General features: G+C 38.4%; 1 protein-coding gene across 1 annotated transcript in view; it reads right to left on the reverse strand.

Annotated features, from left to right (window-relative positions):
• Mcub (mitochondrial calcium uniporter dominant negative subunit beta) overlaps positions 1 to 17,920 on the reverse strand; it is a 110,996-nt gene that overhangs the window by 1,315 nt on the left and 91,761 nt on the right. Inside the window, exons 4-7 of the mRNA XM_076864774.1 lie at positions 15,998 to 16,102; positions 1,947 to 2,107; positions 726 to 929; positions 68 to 184 (exon numbers count right to left, since the gene is read on the reverse strand). Coding sequence (XP_076720889.1) covers positions 68 to 184; positions 726 to 929; positions 1,947 to 2,107; positions 15,998 to 16,102 — 587 coding nt within the window. The remainder of the gene's footprint in view (positions 1 to 67; positions 185 to 725; positions 930 to 1,946; positions 2,108 to 15,997; positions 16,103 to 17,920) is intronic.

The raw sequence follows: 17,920 nt of genomic DNA on the forward strand, positions 1-17,920 counted from the left end.
AACAATTGCATTTCCCTCCCTCAGTCCTGGGTCCCCAACATAACCAGCCGTGAGATGTATTTTATACCGTAGCAAGGTCGTCTTTTAACTTGTTGTATTGTTCCACATCAAAATGCTGTTGCTCTGATTTCTTATGGAAGAACTGAAGCAATTGCCTTCTGCTAATCAATGTGTAAGTATAATTCTAAAGAAAAGAAAACAGCATGTGTTGAATGAACATACTGCCTCTTGAGGAAAGATATTTGACTTAGCAACACCAAAGCAAGGGGAAGGCAGAAGAATGAAAAAAAATATTTGCAGTGGCTACTAGAGCAAACATAAGCCAACACAACTAGAACATTTAGTCTTGTTTAACATCAGCTGCTCCTTTCACAAGCAAGCAAGTTGGTAAGAGAAATTAAGAATAGGAAAAAAATGCGAAGGGAGATTTTTGGCAAAACTACCATGAATTATTTGGTATTTTGCAATGCAACTTCAATTTTATTTTATGAATGAAGTCATGAAGAACACAAATAGGACAGTTATCCCAATGGAGGAATTTGTGTTATTCATTCGAGATTTTATATAGTTTATTTGTGCTGTAATTCTCCATCTAGTCTGGTGAAAATAACAAAAATTCACCAGCTCATGAAGACCCAGATAGCAGTACTCAGTAAAGGTTTTATTGCTTGGCTTGGGTAAGAAATTCCTTGCAAAATATTTGAACTTACTTCCTAACTACTCACCTGTCGAGTTAGTATAAAGTATGCAAAATAGATCATGGAATTTGTAAATGTGAGGAAGTATGTGACTGGTTCCATGATATCCCAGGAGTACACCCACCAGGTGAACCAGGCCAGTGCCCCACCCTGAACTGACAGCAGAGCTAATCCAGCCCATAGGAGTCCTCTGGTTTTGGCCTCAGAGCGAGCTTCAATTCTAGCTTTCACCTAGAAGGCATGGGCAGGGGGAAGACCATTAATTCAGTTTATAGGTGCATCAGCTTAAGGGGAAAAAGCAAGAGCAATATTTGAACCAGTGCTTGCCTGCATTACTTTATAAAGAGATCAGGTATATGGAGAGATACTTTATAAAACATCATATTAATTACTCATTTCCACATCAGTTCATTAATAGTTCTCTTTTAAATTATAAAGGTAATAAACAAAACCAAAACCCTAGTATAAAAGGGCATATGATGGAAAACCCAGAAGTCATCCTTTGAAACCTAATTAAAATTATAGGCCCATTTTCTTTGACCTAGCAACTCTGCTTCTAGGAATTCATCCAGAGGCACACTTGTACACGAGACTCAGTGCAGATTCATTTTATATCTTTAAAAAGCAAAAAATAAAAATGTGCATAAGCAATCCAGAAAAATAAAATGAAAGTTCCTCTCTCTGGCATCCTCTAAATACCCTTAAACACTATTAAACATTATATCTCAAGAAACTTTATTTGTGGACAAGATACACATATACCCTCCCATTTAAAAAAAAAATAAAAACGAGATTTTTATCCCCTGAAACAAATTGCTTCACCCTACTCTGCAAATAAGTCAGTTATTCTTTTTTTTCATCACAGATTAACCTCAAATGTCAGGAAGCCATTGCTAACTTCCCAGGCTCAATTCTGATAAGCAGAACAAGAGCCTGTGAGGTAACACTCCCAAGTAGTGCATCCTAGCTCATATACTACTTATTTACAGGGCTGATCCTCTCCAGGCAGCTCAGTGGTCAGACTGCCCAAGTTCATGTTCACACTGGACTATATACTAGTTGTCTATCGCTATTGTCCGGTTTCTTCATCTGCATATAAGGAAGAAAACTAAACTGAGACTCATGAGAATTAAAAGGAGGAAACTGAGCATATGTAAAGTATTCAGAAAAATGCTCACATGAGGGACACTTAATAATGCACAATAATGTCAGTCTGGTGTTCAAATACAGGCTATGAAGCTTCCTGACCTGCTCAAGGGGCTGCAGCTGTTCCTTCAGGTGGTCAATTTTCTCCAACAAGTGTTGTTCTCTTTTCTTCTGAGCGTCTTCTAAATGTAGGACTGTGAACAGTCTGTGAACCAAGGATTTCACACTTTCCATCTCAGTCATGTGCACATAGCTTGATTTTTCTGGGGGCGGGGGGGGGGGAGGAAATATGATGGAAGTCACTACACTATTTCCTTCTGTGTGAGTCCAAGGAGCCAATCTGAGTCCCAGTGCCTGGCTATCTGCATACCACACCTCCTAGGGAGGCATCTGGTGTTGGTCTGTTCTATTTTAGATAATTTGATTAGTCGATCCTAATAAGGCAATCTATAATGATAAATTATAAGACAGTTGATTTAAATTCATTATGTTTGTCTTTTGTAACATGACTTTTGCTATTGCTTTAAAAATATACATACAGGAAGTGTAAGATGACTACCTCACCTTTATGGGTTTATGGAGTCACGGGCTCACTTTTATACCTGAGCTCAACTTCACATCCCATATCCCACTCTCTGTCCCCATCTTTCCAATAGTTACGTCAGAATCCACAGGGGAAGGAAGCTAGGGTACAGCCAAGTAAACAAAGGTAAAAAGCAGTTCAAGTGTAAGTTCTTTTCAGCAAATGGAGTCATAATAAATGTAGAACTGAAAGGCAATTCATATATGCATTTGGGGGGGGGAAATGAGTGTAGGAGATCAAAATTAGGCCGTCCCCCAAATGTGCCACTTTGCCTTAAGGATTATTTTAAGCTGAAGGCATGTAACGAGCAGACACAATAAAAGCTCTCTGGTCTCCCTCTAAAATCAAAAGCAACTTCTTCAAACTGAGAATAAAAACTACCTCCTGCCCTGGCTTTCTGTCCCATACTCTGTGTTCTCTTAATAAAAGCTTTTCTTGACCTAGAGTTCTTTGAAGATGGTGATTTGAAACAAACAAAAAAAAGTTCCCTCTGTCTTCCTGCAAAGCTGGCTTTGAATGAAGCCCATTTTCCTGCCAACTTGACCCTTGAGTGTCTGTGGAATGGCAGCAGTAGAGCCCTGCCTCTTGCCCCTTGTACAGTAACAGTTCCTCAGGGGGACACCTCTGCCTGCCAAAATACAGGCCACAGATTTACAAAGGTCTCCCCTCCCCACTCCACCAGGCAGAACAAAGGTGGGTCACTAAAGACAAATGTAGACCCTTTTCAGCCCAGAGATGGCACTGGAGCGATCTCCCTGACAAATCTTACTAGATTTTATCTACCATTAACTAGCTTACTAGCGTTCCAAGAGACTCAGGGTCCTTTTCATTTGTCTTGGCACTTTTCTAAAACATGTTGTTCTTTGTTAAAGATGTTATATAGGCAGGAATGCTGAGCCACCTCTCTGAGAATCACTGTGTGTATGAAATGTACACATTAATAAACTACTATTTGTTTTTCCTAATCTGCCTCTTGTTACAAGGGTCTATTTTCAGATACGAAGAGAAGAGGCAAAATTATTTTTTTCAACCCCCACAGGAGTCCCAGTTTCAGAGTTTTTAACATAGTGCTCTTTTGATTATGGATTTCACATCTTTCCTCCTCTGTGGTTTTATAAATTCACATAAAATTAGGCTGTGATGATACCTTTCTGTTCACCAATGCTACTAAGAGGGAGAGCAGACAGACCTGCTACTAAGAGGGAGAGCAGACAGAGGGAGAGCGGCCAGGCAGCAGGAAACAGCTGCACATGGAGAGACAGGTGGTCCCACAATCAGTATCAGTGGCTGGTTTTCCATCATGCCAATAGTTGTGGAGTTATTTTTCTTCCATTGCCACCTAGTTCTTCAAGTTTTGATGTGTTTTTTAATTTCTTCCATGTTCCAGGCTAAAGTTGTCACAGAGGGGTGCAAACTAGCTTGTAGCCTTCTGAAATCCACACAAGACTCAAAAGTTCTTTACCATGAAAAACATTGACAATTAAAAGGTCTGAATGCAAAAGGAAGATACAGACAGGCACAATTTTGTTCAAAGCCACGGAGTATAATAAAGACCAACAGAACTGGATATTAATGAAGTAAAGATACATTTATTAACTTTTGTACTGTTGGGGATTGAACCCAGGGCCTTGCACATTTTAGGCAAGCACTCTACCACTGAGCTACATCCCCAGAAAAGATTTTTATTAAAAACTACTACAATAGGGATGGGGGCCCAGCATGAAGTGAACTGAACCCGACTTCAATTTATATAGAGGTTGCTAGATGTTTTAAAAGAAGAATAAAAGAATAGGGAGGGAGATTAGCAGGGGTCTGAGCAGTCAGGAAAGTGGAAATTTATCAAAAGAGGATGGGAGTCAATATGACTAGGCATGGGGTTTGTTCATTGCACCTATTCAGAGGAGAAACAAATTACATCTTCCTGACAGGAGGGCCTGGAGCAAATCAGAGCCAGGGCAAGAATTAAGTCCCAGAATACCTGCATTTCAAAGAAAGCTCTCAGGTCCTGAGAAGACAGGTCCAGGTGGTAGATGTACACTTCTAAGGGGCAGAGAAGGGTTTAAAACTGCAAACATCTAAAGTAACTGCTCTAAGAGGGCTTCAGGGGCCTATTGGCCTATCACCAGGTTTTGGTGGGAACAAACCAAATTCTCTTGACAGTGTTGAGCTCTTCCAACTAGGCATTTTAAGGGGGCTGGAGTTATTCTAGAGATGAAACTGTGAACTGTCAGAAACTGTGCAATGTTTGTTGAAGTCTTAGTGTAAGAGGGAGGGAATGCAGACATGTATATGTGCATCATATCATTTGTGCTGAGAATCTGCAGCAGTTTATATAGACTAAGACTAAAGCCTAATTAAACAAAGGGCTTGAAAGGGCCTGACTGGAGTTTGGTCAAGGTGTCTTTAAAATGCTTTTCTAAATAGAAAGAATAATGCAATGATTCAAAAGAAAACAAAAAATGCTTTTCTGAGTTTATGACAAGTGCCTTTGGCCCTGCTTTTCCACAGGGCCAAAGGCACTTGTTTATATGTTAAAACACCAACCTAAGCTAGTGTAACATTGTGGCATCACCTTATAAAGATCAAATATGATCCCAGCAGCTTGGGAGGCTAAGGCAGGAGGATCATGAGTTGGAGGCCAGCCTCAGCAACTTAACGAGGCCCTAAGAAACTTAGACCCTGTCTCAAAATAAAAAATAAATAATGGCTGGGGATGTGTGTATCGCTGGTTAAGTACCCCTGAGTACAATCCCCAGTACCAAAACAAAACAAAATAAAGGTCAAAAGAGATAATTATTATTTTTCTTCATGGCTGTTTATTCCTTTTATAAGTGTCTTTCATGTGGATTTCATTTTCATTTTCTGAATTTTCAAATCCAAATTTGCCAATATTTTAGGGAAAAAATCATTTAAATAATTTTTGAATTTCAAATTTATTTTATAAATTTAATTTTCAATTAATCTGGTATAATTCCTCTGTCATTTTCCTTCCAACCATGTCTGTGTTCCCATTAATTCACCCTGTGAGATGGGTCAAGTCTCTTGGTTAGTGTTAGGTGGAGCATCTTGTACATGAGAACGCTTAGACAGGGGCTCACTGGCCTCTGGGGCTCATTCCAACACACAGCAGGGAGAAGGGTCTTCTAATGAGCAGGGAGGAACTGGAGGCTGTGGATTAGCCACCTGGACTCAAGCTTATATTTCATGTTGGGATTTGGGGAAGGGGAAGGTCACAGCACAGATTTTTTGAATTATCAGATTAGCATATTAAAAAACTGTGATTAATATGTGAAGTCTCTAATGGAAAAAGAGGACAACATGCAAAAACACAAGGGATATAAATGGAGAGGTGTCAACTCTAAGAAAGAACCAAAAGGAATTGCTAGAAATAAAAACCAATATGACAAAAATGTCTTTGACAGGTATTATGAGCCATCCATGGGCTGTGTGTGAGAGCTATGCGCATTTCAGCAGTATGAGGGGACTGGTCTGACACTGCTGCTTGACTGGGCTGTGCGATGTATGTGTGCCTTTCCTCTCGCTCTGCCCCTGAGATGGGCATAACTTGCCAAGATGTCAATCAACCTGCTGACCACAAGACAACACCAAGCAAGACTCCACCCTTCGAAACCCAATCCCTTGCCTTATTTGGGTGGAACTTTCTATTGAATGTCCTTTCCCCCCAAAATAGAGGGGTTCCGGGTGTGCTTGCTCTCTTGCTTGCCTCTCTTGCCCCCTACCCCTCTTTCCAGCGTGGGAGCTGATCTTTGAGGTCGTAGAGCTGTCCCTGACCCCAGCAATTGAGAAAAAGGTATTTTCATGTTTGTGTGGTTTCTTTTGACGTTTTCTTAGTTATTAATACAGCCAGATCCTTGAACCTGGCCCATCTCGTCAGCCTGGCTAGCTGGCGACAGATAAGCTCATCTGTAGACGACATGGTGAGGAGCAAAGAACCAGTGAGCCTGACCATATATCAACAGAAAGGCCCACAGAAACTTCCCAAACTGAAAATTAAAGAGAAAAAAATGGGCAGGGGGACCTACATAGCTAAGACCTATAGAACAATTTCTAAAGGTATAAATATGCACAATGAGAATAGTACATGGAGAAGAAAGGAACAGAAGCAGTATTTGAAGTAATGATAACTGAAAAATTTCCAAAAGTATATTGCTAATGGCTACAATAATTCAGAATGACTGTCCCCTATCCAAAATGCTTGGGACGGATGACTCAAGATGGTGGATTAGAGGAAGGTTTCATTCCCAGCTGCTCTGTGGCTCAGGATTCAGGCAGCAGGAGTACTGCTTCTCCATGAGGTGGGCAGAAGAGGAATTTAACTAAAATTCAATAGTGAATAGTTAGAACTTCTTAAGAGACTAGAAATCTGGGTACATTAAACGCAAGAAGAAAGACTACATTGGAGCCAAGCCATTTGTGGCAGTGGGATCTGTTCTGGTTCACCCTGGGGTGGGAGGTGTTTGGCACACACACAAAACACAACAGACAGATTTGGTATAGAAAAACCAGATCAGAAAAGCAGACTGAACTTGGTTGGTCCAGAGGGTACACTGCGAAACGGTGTTTTTAAAGTGCTCCCTGATTCTCTGGTACTCAACTGGGCACAGAGAGCTGAGGTGGAGCCAACTTGAGATGGCCATGCTGCAGGTACTGCTGCAAAGCTGGGAAATCACAGCAGTCACTGCCCTGTCTCAGCCAGCACTCACTGTGTGGCCTAGGTTCTGCCTACCAAAATGTGAGTGAAAGGAGCACAGAAAAGATTGTACCCAGGGAGATTCAAGTCAGAAAAACAAAGGGGAGCCCAATTCACTTCTCCTTTGAGTCTGGAGTTCACATGACCAGTTGAAGTTGGTTGGGACTCTGAACAGGTGGGTGTGAGTACACCTAGGGACTAGGCCTGGGAAGGCTGTGTTCCTGGCAGCAGAGTGTGTGGAGGATTGGCTTCCCTGCTCCTTGAGCAGAATTCTTGGGGGCTCCTGAGATCCAGGCCTCCAACAGAGATAAGCACCTACCTGGTCTGGAGGTGTCTTGATCTTATCTTTCTAAGCAGAGACCACCCCAAAACAAACAAACAAACAAACAAACAAACAAACAAAAACTCCAGCATTGGGAACTCCTCCCACAGAACTCTTCATCAGCCCCACCCACTCCATCCCATCTTATACTGGTAAGAAGAGAAGTTGAGGGGTTGCGGCTTGGTGGTATAGAATTCACCTAGCATGCATGAGGCACTGGGTTTGATCCTCAACATCACATAAAAATGAAATTAAGATTAAAAAAAAAAAGAAGAAGAAGGGGATAACAACCCCAGTCATTGCTCTCTTTCTCTCAATACATAGCCCGAAAAGAAATGGGAAAGACAGTTGGGCACAGGCAGTGAACATTCATTTTCACCCACTATTTTGACCACCTCAGTGGAGAGGAATTCTTCATTTTTCATTAAGAATCCTTTTTTTTTTTTTTTGTGTGTGTGTGTGTGTGTGTGTTTGTGTGTGTGTTGGTGTTCTTGCTGTGCCGATTGGTTCATGGACATGTATACAAATATATATATTTTCTCATTTATAGCACTTTTAAAATGTTATTTTTCCTTGCTTTATATCTTTTGAGGGTTAGGGTTTGAGGTTTATTTATTTTTGTTTTCATTTGTTTCACTTTTTCTTATTTCTCTCTTTTCTTCTGCCACTAATAGCCAAATTCTCTTGTTTTCTCTATTTTGCTCCTTTTTATTTGTTTTTCCTATTTTTCCTCCTCCTTTTTAACCATCACCTACTATATATCTTCTGCATTATCTGTTAACTTTTGAAATTGTAAACTCTTTTCTACCTTCCTATCACATTTTCTTTTCTCTTAATGAACTGTATTTTTATCATCTTTTAGAATTAATTAGATTACAAAACTCCTGCCCCCACCACTCATGCTATTTCAATTATTACTGCTGTGGATGACACAGTTGACACCTGTAGTTTGCTTCTATGCCAGATCTAGTTCATGGTTACTTGGCAATCTCTGACCACAACATTCCTATTTTTTGTGGTAATTAACACTATAGATGAAATAGGAGGAAGCTGGCAATTATTTTAATGCTGTGTGTGGTTTGCATTGGTTGTTGCTAATTGTTTGTTTCCCCCTATTCTGTGAGATGCTAGGAAGCAACTGGGACACTACAAGTTCAGAGGGTGGAAACTACTACTCAGCCAAAAGACAGCACACCTTGCTCCACAAATTGACAACACTCAAACTTAAGCAATACTTTAATACAAACAATAGAAAAGACAAAAACCCAAACTAATTCCATAAGTAGAAATTGCTAGGGATGGGCCTTCAGGTCCCACTCATGTATAATCCACTGTTATAGCAAAAACAGAGAGCATCAACATAAAGGCTGTGGATACCATACCTACACAAGAATCTCAACATAGATCACTCTAGGACACTTTGGTAACTGAAGGTCGTACCCTTAAGAGGCCCACACTTACAGTGGAAGAGAAATACATTCTAATAGATGCATAAAACCCAACACAGGAATACAAGAAACATGAATAGACAAGATAACATGACACCTCCTAAAGTTCATAATTTACCAGTAAATTACCCCCAAATAAGTGGCAGATAAAGAATTCAAAAGAGGGGCTGGGGATGTGGCTCAAGCAGTAGCGCGCTCGCCTGGCATGCGTGCGGCCCGGGTTCGATCCTCAGCACCACATACAAACAAAGATGTTGTGTCCACCGAAAAACTAAAAAATAAATATTAAAAAAATTCTCTCTCTAAAAAAAAAAAAGAATTCAAAAGAATGATTATAAAAATTATAAAAATGATTAACAAATTCCAAGAAAACAGAAAAACAATTGAATGAATTAAGGAATTCAGAACAGGACATGAATTAAAAATTTAATAAGGAAACAGAGATATTGAAAACAAAATCTTGGAAATAAAACACAATAAATCAAATAGAGGGTTCAATTTAAAGTCTCTCTAATAGAGTAGAAAATGCTGAAGACAGAATCTTACAGCTTGAAGACAAAGTGGCCAGCCAAGAACATTCAGACAGGATTAAAGAAAAAAAAATAAGTAACCATGATCAGAATATACAAGAACTCTGGGACATTAAGAGACTAAACTTAAGAATCATTAAAACTGAGGAGGGTTGTGAGGGGCAGGCTAATGGATTGGACAATGTGTATTCAGAGAAATGATAACAGAAAAATTTCCAAACCTTCAGAATGAAATGGACATCCAGATACAGGAATTATTCAGAACCCCAAATAGACAAGATCAAAAATGAAACTCTCCATGACATATGCCTAACATACAGAATAAAGATAGAATTTTAAAAGCCTCAGAAAACATCAGATCATATTTAGAGATAAGCCAATAAATATCATTGTTTCTCAGCACAAACTCTAAATGCCAGGAGGGCTTGGAATGATCTGCTTCAAGTCCTAAAAGAAAATAACTGTCAATCAAGATTGCTATATCAAGCAAAGCTATCCTTTAAAATTGAAAAGAAAATAAAAGCCTTCCAAGATAAGTAGAAAGTAAAAGAATTCATGACTACTAAGCCAGCACTATAGAACTTACTTAGAGAAATACTTCACATAGAAGAAATAAAATACTAAGGTAACTCATATAGGTAAAGAGAACACTACATAGAGAAGAGATAACAATAATAAATATTTATGCCCCAAATATGGGGTGTAACAAATTACATAAAAGAGACACTACTCAAACTGAAGCCTCAGATAGACCCCAGTACAATAATACTGGGTGATTTTAGGATACCTCTCTCATCATTAAGATAGGTCATCCAGACACAAAGAGTCAATAAAGACTCTTTGGACCTGAAAAAAATATTATCAATCAAACGGACTAAAAAGACATGCATAGAATATTTTTTAAAAATATTTATTTATTTTTTTAGTTATCGGCAGACACAACATCTTTGTTGGTATGTGGTGCTGAGGATCGAACCCGGGCCGCACACATGCCAGACGAGCGCACTACCGCTTGAGCCACATCCCCAGCCCCATGCATAGAATATTTCATCTAACATCAGGTGAATCCAATTTCTTCTCAGCAGCTCATGGAAGCTTCTCCAACAGAGACCATATTATATAGTCCACAAAGCAACTTTTAGCAAACAAAGAAAAGTGATTCCTTCCATCTTATCAGATTATAATGAAGTAAAATTAGAAATCAACACAATAAAATCCTACAGAAACTACACAACCAAATGGAGATGCAACAATACACTTCTGCATGATGAGTGGATGATAAAAGAAATCAGAGAGAAATTTAAAAATTCTTAATACTCAAATGAAAATATTGATACAACATACCAGAACCTCTGGAATACTATGAAGGAAACTCTAAGGGACAAGTTTATAGCTATGAGTGCTTACATAAGAAAATCAGACATATACCAAAAAGACAACTTAATGATGCATCTCAAGGCCCTAGAAAAAGAACAAACCAATTTCAAAATTAGTAGAAGGAAGATTTTTTTAAATAATTAAGAACAGAGCTGAAATCAATGAAATGGAGAGTAAAAAATATATAAAGGATCAATGAAATGGTTCTTTGAAAAGACAGACAAGATTGATAAGTCCTTAGCCAAACTAATCAAAAGAAAAAGAGAGAAGACCCAAATTAATAAAATTAAGAGACATAAAAGGAGAAATCACTACAGGCATCACAGAAATCCAGTGGATTAGTAGGGACCAATCTGAAAACTTAACTCCAATAAATTGGAAAATGTAGAAGAAATAGATAGATTTCTAGACAAAATATGATCCACCAAAATTCCATCAAGAAGATATACAAAAGCTAAACAGACTAATAATTTGTGATGACATAGAAGGAGTAATAAAAAGTCTATACTTAAAGAATAATTAATGTAATATTCCTCAAGCTATTCCTGATATAGAAAGGGATGGAACACATCCAAGTTCATTTTTTGAATGTATCAAACACCAAAACCAGAGAAGAACACAGCAAAGAAAGACAACTCTAGTCCAATATCCCTGAGGAACTCAAATGCAAAAATTCTTTACTTTAAACCAATGTATAAACTTTACCTGATCTTGAACAAATACAGAGACCATAATTGGGGAAATTTGACCACTGACTAATTTTTTCAATGTATTAAGGACATTGATTTATATATAGATGCTTAGGATTGAACTCAGGGCCTTGGGTACACTAAACATGTGTTCTACCACTGACCTATCAGATATGAAAATTCTTAATTAAATGTTAGCAGTATACAAATTAAAAATACCAGTGATATTCTTCAAAGAACTACAAAAAACAGTCCTAAAATTCATTTGGAAGAGCCCAGAATAGCCAAAGCAATTCTAAGCCAAACCCATCCCCTTCCAAAATACTGGAAGCATCAAAAAACCTGACTTCAAATTATATTACAGAACTATAGTGTTAAAAACTGCATAGTATTAGCATAAAAATAGACACATAGACCAGTGTACAGAAGATAGAAACACAAACTCACAAAGATATAGTCATCTGATCCTTGGAAAAGGTGCCAAAAACATACATTGGAGAAAAAGACAGCCTTTTTAACAAATGGTGCTGGGAAAACTGGTTGTCCATATGTAGAAAAATGACACTAGACCCTTGTCTCTCACAAAAATCAACTCAAAACAGATCAAGGACCTAGGAAACAGATCAGAAAATATGCAATTCCTAGAAAAAAATGTAGATCCAACACTCCAACATATGGGTACAGGAAGTGACTTTCTCAATGGGACCTCTAAAGTTCAGGAAATATTGCCAACAATTCATAAATGGGATGGTATCAAATTAAAAAGCTTCCACACAGCAAAACAAACAAACAAACAAACAAAAAACCAAAAAAAAAAAAAAAACCAATTAGGAATATGAAAAGAAAACTCACAGAATGGGAGAAAACCTTTGCTAACTACTCTTCTGACCGAGGATTATACCCAGAATATAAAAAGAACTAAAAAACAAACACACACCAAAACCCTAAATTTCCCAATTAATAAATGGGCATGTGAATTAAATGGACACTGCTCAAAGAAAAATACAAACAGCTAAAAAGAAATATGAAAAAAATGTTCAAATCCTTTCCCGCATTTATTATTGTTTGTATTCTTGATGGCTTCCATTCTAATTGGAGTTACATGAAATCTCAGTATAGTTTTGATTTATATTTCCATAATTACTAATGATGTCGGACATTTTTACACTGTTGTTGGGATTGTAAATCAGTACAACAAATATGGAAATAAACAGGATCCTCAAAAGACTAGGCATGGAACTACCATATAATGTGTCTATACCACTCCTCAGTATTTATTCTAAAGAATTAAAGTTATCATACTATAGTGATACATGCATGTTTCTGACAGCACAACAGCTAAATTATGGACCATTCTACATGTCCATCAACAGATGAATGAATAAAGAAAATATGGCATTTACATACAATTGAGTTGTATTCAGCCATTAAGAAAAATGAAATTATGTCATCTGCAAGAAAATGGATGGAACTTGAAGCAAAATAAGCCAAATTCAGAAGGTCAAGGGTCATTTGTTTTCTCTCATATGTGGAAGCTAGAGAGGAAAACAGGAAAACAAAGGTCAGGGAGCAGAGATCTCATGAAATCAAAGGGAGATCAGTAAAGGACCAGGAGTTGGGAAGCAGGGAGGGAGAGGAGAACTACTGGGGAGTGATATTGGCCAAATAATATTGTACTATTGTATGCATGTATGAATATGTAAAAACAAATCCCATCACTATGTTTAACCATAATGTACCAATAAAATAATGTGGAAAGAGAAAAAAATGCTTGGGACTAAAATTATTATAAATTTGGGGTTATTTTTAAATTTTAGAATATTCACATAGATGTAATAAGATATCTTGGGTATTGGGTCCAAATTAAAATATAAAATTTTTTTCATATACACCTTATACATGGATGGAAGGTAATTTTATACTACATATGCACATACACGTGCATGTATATATGTACACACATATATATGTGTGTGTACACACACACACACACACACACACACACACTTTCTCTTTTTTAAATAGTGCTGGGGATTGAACCCAGGACCTTTAACATGCTAGGCAAGTGATTCTACCACTGAGTTACACCCCTGGCCCCTACATGGTATTTTTAGTGCACCTGCATTTTGACTACAACCTTTAGCAGGAGGTCAAGTGTGGAATTTTCAATATATGTCATATTAACCCTCAAAGTTTTACATTTTGGAAGGTTTCATATTTTCATATTAGAGATGTTCAACCTGTTGTGAGAAATGAAGAGAAAATCTCTCTTTAAAAAATTAAGACTTCCAGCTGGGCACAGTGGCACACACCTTTAATCCCAGTGATAAGGCCAAGGCAGGAAGATTATAAATTCAAGGCCAGCCTCAGCAATTTAGGGAGGTTCTGAAGGATTATGAAAAAATAATATTCCTATAAAACAGCCCTGGGGGCAAAACAGAAAGACAGTGTGGCTTGGAAGGAGGGAGGGAAATTAGCCAAACTTTAAACCTCGCCCAATAAATTCTTTCCCACTAACAATCTTCACCCCCCAGGGAAAACGCAAACTTTCATCCCTTCCTGGGTTCATCTTCAGCATCCCCACCAAAAGCAAATATTCATCCCTTCCCAGTCACAATGGGTCCTGAAGGGAAGAGGCAGATATTGACACACGGCCCTGGACTTTTACCCTTTCCCATTGCAGATGAATCCTGGAAGGAGAAAAGCAAATAGAAGCAGTGAAAAAAGTTCTGAGCTTTTCCCAATGACGATGAGTTCTGGACTTCTTACAACTTCTTTGCTGACTATCCAAACCAACATGTCTGAAGTTGCCAATGATTAAACCACTCTCATTGTAAACTATAAAACTCAGATTCCTTCTGTAACTGGCAGGCCATTTTTGTATCCAGAAAATGAGCCCCTTTTAGTACCTGATTGACTCTGCTGTGGAATAAAGGGAAGCTGCTGATATGTTTGAGGTTTTCCATCCTGGTTATTTGTATTTTCATAATGGTGCCGAAACCGTGTTGGTTATTTTTGCTTACAGATCCTATCTTAAAATAAAAAATAAAACATATGGGATGCGGTTCAGTGGTAAAGAACCCCTGGGCTCAAAAATCCATACCAAAGGGGGGAAAAATCTGTAAGGCTTCCAATTTCCAAACTGGCATTTATAGGAGCTTGAGAGTCCTCACTCCATTGTAACAGTAAATAAAAACAAATGAAAATCAACAACTCTTCTTAGATCTGTAAGAGTTACTCTGGACACCATTTGACCCAGCTATCCCACTCCTTGGTCTATAACCAAAGGACTTAAAAACAGCAGACACTCAATGTTTATAGCAGCTCAATTCACAATTGCTAACCTGTGGAAAAGCAACTTCAGTAGATGAATGGATAAAGAAACTGTGGTATATTTACACAATGGAATATTACTCAGCATTAAAAGAGAATAAAATTATGGTATTTGCAGGTAAATGGATGGAGCTAGAGAACACCATGCTAAGCTAAGTAATCTAATCCCAAAAAAATCAAAGGCTGAATATTCTCTCTGATAAGTGGATACTGATTCATAATGGGGGGCTAGGATATGGGATGAGTGGAAGAACTTTGGATGGGGTGAGCGGGGAAGGGGTAAGGAGGTAGGAAAAATGGTGGAATGAGACAGACATCATTACCCTAGGTAAATGTATGATTGCACAAATGGTATGTCTCTACTTCATATGCAACCAGAGAAGCAAAACATTCTGCTCCTTTTGTGTACAATGAATCTACTATCATGTATAACTGATTAGAACTAATTTTAAAAAAATTTTTAATTTTAAAGTTATTCTGGAGATCTGAGGAGAGAGTATCACAACTTCAATGCTTCAGTAACTCAACAAGACCCTGTCTCAAAAAATAAAAAGGGGAGGGATATGGCTCATTGGTAGAGTTCCCCTGTGTTCGATCCCCAGCACCCCGTGCCACACACTCACACAAAACTGAGAACTGAGGTTGCAAGACAAACCACTGTCCCCCAAATTGAGAAGAGAGGTAGATACAGAGAATCACAGCACGGGAGAACAGAAACTCATGAGCAGAAACCTGCAAAGAACTGATGCCAGAGTAGAAACACCTGACTGTAACTGAAAAACTTCTGGAGCCTCAGTGTAACCAACTCTTTTGAGATTTAAAAACTCAACAGGCCCAGTCTTGGAGGTCATGCCCACATTTTTGTGAATTTTACCTGTTGGAGCGTTACCAGATTCTCACAGTAAGACATCAGAGAAAAACTATGCAGCTTAAGGCAAGAGAAAAGTCACCACTGTGGAATACCTCAGGGAATTCTGGGTTTTGTTTGTTTATTTGCAGTCCTGGGGATTGAACCTGGGGCCCATGCCTGTTAGGCAAGCACTTTACCTCTGAGCTATATCACTAGCAAGAATTCTGTCTTTAACAAGTTCTGCTAAGTACCCTGTAAAAGTCAAGGCTAAAGGGAAAAGTTTAGGTAGCTGGAGAACTGTGTTTCTTACCTTTCTGAGGACACTGTACATCATATTCTGTCTTGTTAATGACTAGCTTAAAATCTTTCATTAGCAAAACATCCATCAAAGTTGAGGCTGGGATCTCATTGCCATCTGAAAGGGAAGGCATAACGCTATAAAAATAAGTTTTTGTTTTAGAACAACAAGAACCATTTCCAACACACAAAAAACAACCTGCTCAGGTTTTTACAATATAGTAGTGGACATCTGCCTTTTGGATGACACCCCTAAACTCACACTATTTTCACTGAGGGAACTTCTCCTTTGCTTCAGCTCTCATTTTATAGAACCAAAAGAAACAGGCAGGAGCTCTTCTCCCACTGTACCAGCTGGATTGGAGCCCAGGTTAATGTCCTTGGTTGAAACTGTCTCAGCAAATTCATGCAAAGATCCAGGGGAGGTTGGAACTCTCAGCAGGGCTGGGGAGGTAGAAGAGGCAATATCTAATGGGTGGGTACGGATTCAGCTTGATCTCCCTGTGGCCACCTTGAGATACAGCCTCCAGTTTGCTCCTGGGCAATATTGGTCTGTTTTCCCCACACTGTTTCCCACATGCTATAAATAGACAAAACCACTGGGTGTGGTGGCTCTTGACTATATTCCCAGCTACCTGGGAAGCTAAGACAGGAGGATGGCAAATTTGAGGCCAGCCTTAGCAGTTTAGCAAGACAGCATCTCAAAATGAAAACTAAAAAGGGCTGGGGACGTGACTCAGAGCACTCCTAGGGTTGGAGGAGCTGTTAACAGCAGCAGGTGAAACCAATGAAAGATTTTCATATTCTTGAACATATACTAAAACCTTGATTTAAATCCTATTACTGTTGAAAACCTACAACAACCACATATTATCCTACTCCCTTTTCTACAGTCAATGTTGGTACAACTTAAACAACTTAAACTTCCTTCTCCAAATTTTTATTATAAAAATATTCTTAGTTCCAGGCTCAGCAGACACTTTTCCAACCACTCTCTTAGCTTTATTGCTGGTACTTACAGAAATCTATCCTAGGATCTGGTCCTTTTTTCTGGCAAGCATCTGCATCAACTTAATAAACACTTTTATTTTAGAAATCTCTTGGTCTCAAAAGTTTTTAGTTTAGCACTAGCGACATTTCAGAAAAAAATATCTTGGAAATTTTTAACCTCAATGTGCTTTTGCACAGCTTCTCATATAGCCAATCTTTATTTTATTTTATTTATTTTTTAACTAAGCTTTAGTGCAACTCAGGCGTTAAGAAAGCAAATTCATTGAGCAATAAGCAGAAAAGTGGTGCTGGGTAGAGGCTTCTCTTTCTAGCATTTTTTTCCTACAGAACAGTTCACATATACTACATTACATAAAATAAAGTCCAGGAAAATGCTGGATGGATATTTTATCCTGGCCAGATGTTGGCTTGACTGCATTCAACCACAGCTATTTCAGCAACATTAATATGTGTAGCAGCACAAACGCTGCTAGTAAAATCAGGAGGAACCTGATTGCCTGCCTTCTATCTGACTCTCTGTGGTTCTTTTGTTCTATAAGGCAGCATGTCAAGTCTACACCTGGGTCTGTTTCTAGAATTTGGCTGTCTGGGTTCCTGTTTATCAGTTGGAGTGAGATCATTTTCATAAGAATTGCCAAATAATGCAGCCCACACAATGGGCAAAACTGTGACAGGCTCAGAACACTCTTTTCAAGCCCAAATTAAACACAAGCAAATTCCACCCACAGAGTCTCTTAAAAAAAAAAAAAAAAGTAACACACTAATTGTTTTATCTGACTTTCCAAGTGTCATTTAAAAATTTATATCTAAATTTTACATTTAAACCAGTTTCTGAAAATATTACTATAAAAAGAAATCAACTGAATATGGTTTCTCAGATGAGATACTACATTATCCTTTATGCAAATGTAAGACAGCACAAGAT

The sequence above is a fragment of the Callospermophilus lateralis genome, chromosome 8 (genome assembly GCF_048772815.1).
Source record: "Callospermophilus lateralis isolate mCalLat2 chromosome 8, mCalLat2.hap1, whole genome shotgun sequence".
NCBI classification, from domain to species: domain Eukaryota; kingdom Metazoa; phylum Chordata; class Mammalia; order Rodentia; family Sciuridae; genus Callospermophilus; species Callospermophilus lateralis.